This window comes from Glycine soja, chromosome 7 (assembly GCF_004193775.1).
Source record: "Glycine soja cultivar W05 chromosome 7, ASM419377v2, whole genome shotgun sequence".
In the NCBI taxonomy this organism is placed as follows: Eukaryota; Viridiplantae; Streptophyta; class Magnoliopsida; order Fabales; family Fabaceae; genus Glycine; species Glycine soja.
Window position 1 is genome coordinate 16172925 of NC_041008.1, and position 7385 is coordinate 16180309.

Sequence of the window (7385 nt, forward strand, 5' to 3'; positions counted from 1 at the left end):
ACATCCTTCATTTAATATAGATTTTAGTTCTGACTCCTTTTTTATTTCTAATATTAAATTTCAATGAAAAATAAGTTTGAAAAAACAATTAATTTTTAATTGATATTAATGCAATTAAATATAATTATCTAACTTTTTTTAGTAAATGTAAATCGCTTTTTTTTTTCCTATTATATTTGAGACTGGAGTGGCAGCATCCCCGCACTCTTATAGTCTTAAATCTTAATCCTGTGTTCTAGCAAACAGTTATCGTTCTCTATTTAGGTCATAATAATGCCACACTAGAAATGAGTTCAAAGCTAGCTTGTATGCACATATTGTTCCGCAGCCAGTAGCACCCCTAAAGCGTCCTTGTTTGTTTACATATATATTTAGGTACTAGCTTATAATGAACGCACCAAAAATGCAGCAAGTACACTAACGAGGGCATGAACACAATCATTTACACCAGTACACAGAAGAAGGCCCTCATGAATATTATTGTATGTTAACTTCTCTAAATAGAAGTTGCCGTTTGAAACTGATAACTGGGATGGTAGGGTCAGCTTTTACATGAGACAGGGTTTCTCCTAAGCTGCAGAAGATGCAGTAGAGGACACAGAACATCCATTCTGTGAAAACCTCTTGGAACCTGTGCATGTCAAAAAAACATAACCTTAGCACTTGCTATAAACAAATTTAGTGCATGAATAAAAGATGCATCCCTTCCAAAATTACATTCAAAATAAAAAATATAGGGGTGAAATACAATCTTAGTCCTTATACTTTCAATGAAACTTGATTTTAGTCCCCGAATTTTAACTATCATCAATTTGGTCCTTGAACTTCATAAAATCGTTGATTTCCGTCCCTCTTCACGGTAAAAACATTAGTGAGAAAGGACAAAAATCACTACTTTTTTAATATTCAAGAACCAAATTGATTATAGTTGAAATACAATTAAAGATTAATACCATTTTTTTTATTAAAAATACACGAACTAAAAACATATTTTAACCAATATATATAAAGAGAATCCTTTTCCATAAGTGTGTTAAGCACTCAAAAATACATTTAGAACGATTATATCCAAACATGCACTTAGAGCAACAAATTAGTATAGTAGTATATTGCTACCTCAACAATGAAACAAGCCCAACTGTTGCTGGAACGGTTTTCCAAGATCCCTTTCAAGATGGTGACATCAAGCTTTCGGATCACCTGAGCAATCTCCAAGAAAAGTCCATGCTCATTGCATATCATCTATTACAAAAGTGGCAAGCAGTTCAATAAATGCAATTTTTGTATGATTTTCTTTGTTTTATTTTGAGAGTCAAGTAGCATGGAGAAGAATTAGCATACCTCTATGAGCATGTGCCCTGAGCATTCCAGATCTTCTATGACTATAGGCCATGATAGTTGACTTTCAAAGTCAAATGCACAGCTCCTTCCTGGGTGGCTAGCATTGACTTTCTGTCTTTTGCACTCAGGAACCTAGACACCAACTTGACAATGTTAAGCTTAATCAAGCTGTTGTAACAGATTTTGGGTGCATTATTTTGGATTTAATTAAGTATTAAGTGCTTTTCATGTAAGCACCTTTGTATAACTTGTTTCTATAATCAGAAGAGGAAATAAGGTTAAACTGTTTTTACACAAGTGCTTATGTCATAAAATAAGTTCAAATAAGTTGTAAATAAGCTCTTCTAAATACGCTTTATACATTTTTTCATTGCATTTCCTTTTCTTGTCATTTGTTACCCATTATCAAATGCCTTGGCTTAAAGGACAAATTGAAGCTTTTGTGCACAACGGATTGCAATTAGCAACCAAAAGTTGTTATAGGTCAAAACAAAACAAGTTTCCTAGTCTAGGAGATAAAATTTGTATTAAATTTAAACTTTCCAGAAACATGGCGAGCCTTACCGCCCGATTGGCAATTCGTTTCAGTTTCTCAGCCTGGCTTGTTATCTTTCTCAAGTACAGCATGTGCTTTATGGTCCGTTCCAAGAGGTTGTCAATGCTACACTGTACATCATAAAACCAAAGTTAAAAAATTTCACCAAGTACAAAAGGGAAATCAAATAATTAACTTCTTTTCCTGAAACATAAAAACTTACCCTACCACCTTCCGGGACAAGTTCTCTTAACTCCTTCATCCTGTCCATGATCAGCTGTCTATCTCTTGGCCTTGACTTTTGGTTGTTACCAACTCTTGTTCTTTTCTTGCTTGTGCTAGAGAGCTTTGGTCCACCAACAGGCTGCATATGACTATTAGCCTTTTCCTGCCGCGCCTCATCAATCAATAAGCATGCATTTCCATCAAAAGATGATGTATAATGGTTAGAAAATTGATCTTTTCCCTTGACCATAACTGCAGGCATAAGATCATTTTTCACATCTGAGTTATCCACAATCAAAGTGCTTTCTTCTGAATAATTTTCAGGCTGAACGGAACCTGTAAACTCTGTTGGCATGGTTGTAAGAGACCTGATACTGTTGGATATACTTGAAGTATCATCAGTGGCACCACATAAATTGCCAACAACAGCATCTAAAAGATCTTCCAGGTCAACATCTTTGGGAAACTCCAAACCTTTAATATGATCATGCTCTTTTTTGTTGATTACAAGAGTTGAGTTACTGTATGTTTCCTCAACAGGGATACATTTTGACATAAATTCGCCTGTCTCTCCATATCCAACTGATCCAAGTGCTTTGTGTAATTCAGACTCTGAGGGAAAAGCGAAGTCATTCACATTCTTAGCATCATGAACAGTTTCAGTCCCTCCAAGTTGTTTCTGTGTCGTATTTATAACGGAGAAAGAGTCTAATCCATTTGACATCTCTCCAAATACTCCAACATTGTTGAGCAAGTGAGACCAGGACCATATCTCTTCTTCCATATGATTTGGTTTTGTCCCCACCTTATCGATATGTCTTGGAACAGTTGGCATTTCAGATGATGAGGAACCTATCTCATTTTCTATTTTCAGAGATTTTAGTAGATTTTCTCTAGAAAAGCAACAGTCATCCTGAATAAATGAAAGCATTGTTGGGTTCAACCTTGAAACATTTGAATTGAGGGCAGCAGTACTAGTTGAAACTTCAGTTTTCAATATACTTTTTGTAACAGAATATGATTCGTCCAAACTGTCCATCAAATTATGCATTAGGTCTGAGAATGACAAATCTTGACAATCAGTTCCCAAGTTTAAAGGGGTAATATTTGCTTCCAGATGATGAGTGAAATGGAATTTGTCCATGATATTGGTAACAAATTCCTTGTCTTCAGCAACCTAAAATGTTGACAGGACAAGAAAGCATCATGTAATCATATATCAAGCATAAAGCAAAGATTTTCCACAAAAATACACATGCTCTCACAAGAAAGCACACTAATAAGAAAACCAACTTTTGTGCCTATACCGGTAAGATATATGAAAACTGAAAACAAAACAAATGAGCTATAGCAGATATGTAAAATGCTAATAGATTGGGTAAAATAGACCAAAATTTATGACTATGCATTTTATCATCTAACGTGCACCCTTCACTTTATAGGAGTCAAATACAAAATTTAACATAGGGAACAAAATTGCCAGAATATGCATGCATCAGGATATAACTTTAATTGTAAAAGCTACAGCCTATAGGGGTCAGGATCCAAATATAAAATATATACATACCGCTTCAAATGAACCGAATTGCAAAACCCCTAGCGGAAGCACTGGTACCAGCACAATAGTCTGTGAAAGGAATTCAAATTATCAACTTAATATTAACTTGAATTGTGCCTATTAATTGCAGAAATATTATGTAAGGCAGGCCTAATATAAAATGATTAGTCACTAGCACATAGATTAGTCCACATGCAAAAAGCTTTGTAATATATCCAGAAATTAGAAATGGAAATCAGATCTTATAGTACAAACTAATAACATATAAAGGCAAGACATAATACCTTGATGCCACATGCAAATTGAAGAAGCCACTCATCAGGACACTGGAGAAGGAAAAGATAGCAGTTATTAAATATTTCAAAGCAGTGAGCTTAATTAATTTTACTTCAAAGTGGGAATTGAATGCATATAATCTCACCTCAGGGATTAAATCTGTGTCAAATCTACCGGTGAGAATATCCTCATAGGAAACCCAACAATGATCCCTGGAAAGGGCTATTTTGCCAACAACCCTGAACGAATGATATTAAGTAAGCTTATTGAGTTTGAATCACCTTTATATACAGATATTTTTCTGGCTCACAAGAATACTTATTAATTTAGCATCCTATCCTTCCTCTAAGAGAACACAGAAACGTGCTACTTTATGACATCTTGCATACAAAGTAATATGCAGAACGACTAGACCATATGCTGTTCTGGCCTCATTCTAGAAACATGCATTCGGAATTTCTCAAATATAAAACATAACACAGATGATCTACATATTTTTTGGAGATCACTCCTGCTGTGAATATGTAGAAAAATAATTTGAGGAAATTAAAGAAGCAAGTATTCCCTATATATCAAAATATTTGTGGCTTAAGGTTTCCTGCAAGGACTAAGAAAATCATTAAATGTTCTCAACTACAAAAAAAATAAGTTCATATCTCTATATTAACAGCTCACTCCATTAGAATCCTCTCATTTTTACTTAGCAGAGTTGTCAGAAGAAGACAAGGATAAACTTAGAAAGTGTACTTAATATTTTTAGTTTTCTAAAGTGACAACTATTTTGAATGAGATGGAGCAATTTGCAACAATTTTAGATATAAAAACAATAAAACTAAAGTTATTACCCTTCTCCCAAACTGTATTTGTGATGAGACATTTCAATCATGAGTAATCGAGCCGAATAATCAGCATTTTCACCGTTTGAAGAATACAACTCATCTGGGGATTTCAAACTGAGGTCACCCCACATACTTTCCTCAACCTCATCTCTTTTCTGGTAACCATTTTCCCAGGTCAAATTCCTAAAACAAATAGATTTGTGTCATATATGCTAGATCTTTAATTCTAATGGGCAAACATAATTTCACCCCACATACTCAGTGACATTGATTTTACTCATCAATAAAAACAGTTCATTGTTTGCTTGAATGGTCACTGAGTAATGGGTTTCCAATTTGGTCAGAGGGATTTTGACCTTGAGGTTCTACATTGTGTTTCTCAACAAACACTTAAGTGGGTGAAAAGAAGCTTTTAAATCATATTACCTCTGGTCATATATATAGGAACCTTTTCAGACGTTTATCTTGGTCTTTTCTATAAGACACAAGAGGTAGTATTCTATTTATAAGATAACAAGAAGCTTGTAGACAAATTTCAGCTAATAATACAATTAATTTGCATCCCTTTAAAAGAACTGCAACGCAGATATATAGAAGCAACTATATAATTAAACTATTAAAGTGAACATGAGTCATCATTTAGAAGGTCAATTCTATTATTCTCTCATTTAAAAAACAAGAACAATAATCACAATTATACTCTTTCCAAAACGTGGCATATGAGCACATAAACACAAGCCAAAGAACTTACATAGGAAAATGGTGGTCAAGCTTCCAAAAAACAGCATATTTCCACTGTGTGTGATCACAAAAGCCCTTCAACAACTGCGTTATAGAAGTGGCTTCCATCTATCTGTTCTACTTTCAAGGACTACGCAAAAACAAAGAAGAAACACAAAAGACAAACCCAATAGCAACCTCAAACACACACCTAGCTTCCTCTGTATGAACCTCTCCCTGCTTGTTTAATTCTCAAACCAGCTCTTCTTTTGATCGGTGGCCCTGTTGCACTAAGGAGCATGAAAACAACCATAGCTTGGCTCCTCCAACACAAGACTATGAGAAAGTATGTGTTTAGAGCCGTGCTGTCACAATCAATGATGACCAGAAGTGCTCACTATTTCCATTTTTTGTGCCATTTTTTAAGCAACTTGCAAACAAACTCCAACGAAAGTACTTTTAGAAGAAAAGCCCCAAAGGCCCAAACTATGAATTAAGCCTCAAAAAACAGCTCAACATAGAAGAACACATATCCTGCAAAACCAAAGCACAAAACTTTTGTCAAGAAAATTTGAACAAAAAGTCTGTTTAATTACTAGGAATTTTTTCTGGTAAAGAAAATGACAGGAAGTCAACTATATAAATGAAGAACCATATCCCACTATATTACACTTTGCTCACTCACAAATTCAGAATAAAAGAACCAATCCAAAAATCAAAATCCCAATTTTCTTGCTGATTCATTTTCTCAGCAACCAAAGGATCATCTTTCATCACATTTGAAGCAATAACTGACAAAACAACCACTAATGCTGATGATGCTTTGCTTACCACTCTTGTACTGTTGACTATGGAATCAAAGAATTTCACCATACACAAATTCATTACACTCCATGAGAAAGAAGCCAAGTGAAACTCCCCCACCCACTTAAAAAGAAGAGATTTTGATAGACAATTAATAACCCCAGAAGGTAGAAAAAAAGCGGGGAAAAAAGAGAGAGGGGTGGCACTTTGTCTTTTGCACTAAAAAAAAGTCCACACAAACCCTTTCTATTCTACTATTATACATGCCAACAGGAATAGCAACAGCACAACCCTTTATATAAAAATCAGTCATTGGCATTCTCTTTCATCTTGCGGACTTGAAAGTGATTCAAAGGTGGATTTCATAAAATGCAAAGTGGGATGAGGGCCCCACAGACAGGGACACTGACAGTGACAGAAGCTGCTGATATTCTACTGCACTTTGGAGCGCGTGGGAAAAGGAATTTCCACTTTCTAATGACATTAACAGTAACAGTAACAGAGACAAGTTCTGTTTTCTGGTTGAATCTTCTCCTCGGGATTCTCTCTTCATTGCAAAAACTCATTATTGCACATTGCTCAAGGAAGCAAAACTTGTATGAAATTGTTAAAATGCTGACGAAACAAAATAATATGAAAAACAAGAAAACTATTATATTAAATTGCTAAAATTAAAGGTATTTGTTATAATTTTGATAATTACATATTAATTTTATAATATTATGTAGTAATATTCTATTTATTATACAATATTATTTTAAATTATTAATTAAAGATAAAAACTAAACAATATGTTTATATATATATATAAGTATACTCTATTTTTTACTTTTAATTTTATTCAAATCTTAGTATTACTATTATAGATGTTATAAAATAATAATAAAAATTATTATTATAATATTAAAATAATAATAATAATAATATACTATTAAGTTTTTTCATAACAATTATTTTTTTCAATTAAAATATATTTAATGTTTATTATTTTATTAAAATTCTAAATATTTATAGATATATAAATATTATAAGAAGGATATTGAATTAATCCTTGATTTAGTCTCATTAAAATTATTTTAAACACCCT

At 33.4% G+C, this 7385-nt stretch overlaps 1 protein-coding gene across 3 annotated transcripts; it reads right to left on the reverse strand.

The window, feature by feature from the left end:
* Window positions 1-233: 233 nt before the first annotated feature.
* On the reverse strand, window positions 234-6566 carry LOC114418965 (transcription factor EMB1444-like). Of its 3 annotated transcripts, none has more exons than XM_028384531.1 (11): window positions 6326-6566; window positions 5526-6028; window positions 4781-4957; window positions 4081-4174; window positions 3944-3985; window positions 3669-3728; window positions 2100-3278; window positions 1906-2007; window positions 1342-1473; window positions 1117-1242; window positions 234-631 (listed from the first exon to the last, which is right to left on the reverse strand). In XM_028384531.1, the coding sequence occupies exons 2-11, from the start codon at window positions 5621-5623 to the stop codon at window positions 542-544; spliced, it is 2100 nt and encodes a 699-aa protein (XP_028240332.1). In that variant the 5' UTR covers window positions 5624-6028; window positions 6326-6566; the 3' UTR covers window positions 234-541. The 3 variants fall into 3 exon arrangements, with proteins under 3 accessions (XP_028240332.1, XP_028240334.1, XP_028240335.1); XM_028384533.1 differs by lacking the exon at window positions 6326-6566 and adding an exon at window positions 6180-6301; XM_028384534.1 differs by lacking the exon at window positions 4781-4957.
* Between the last annotated feature and the right edge of the window lie 819 nt (window positions 6567-7385).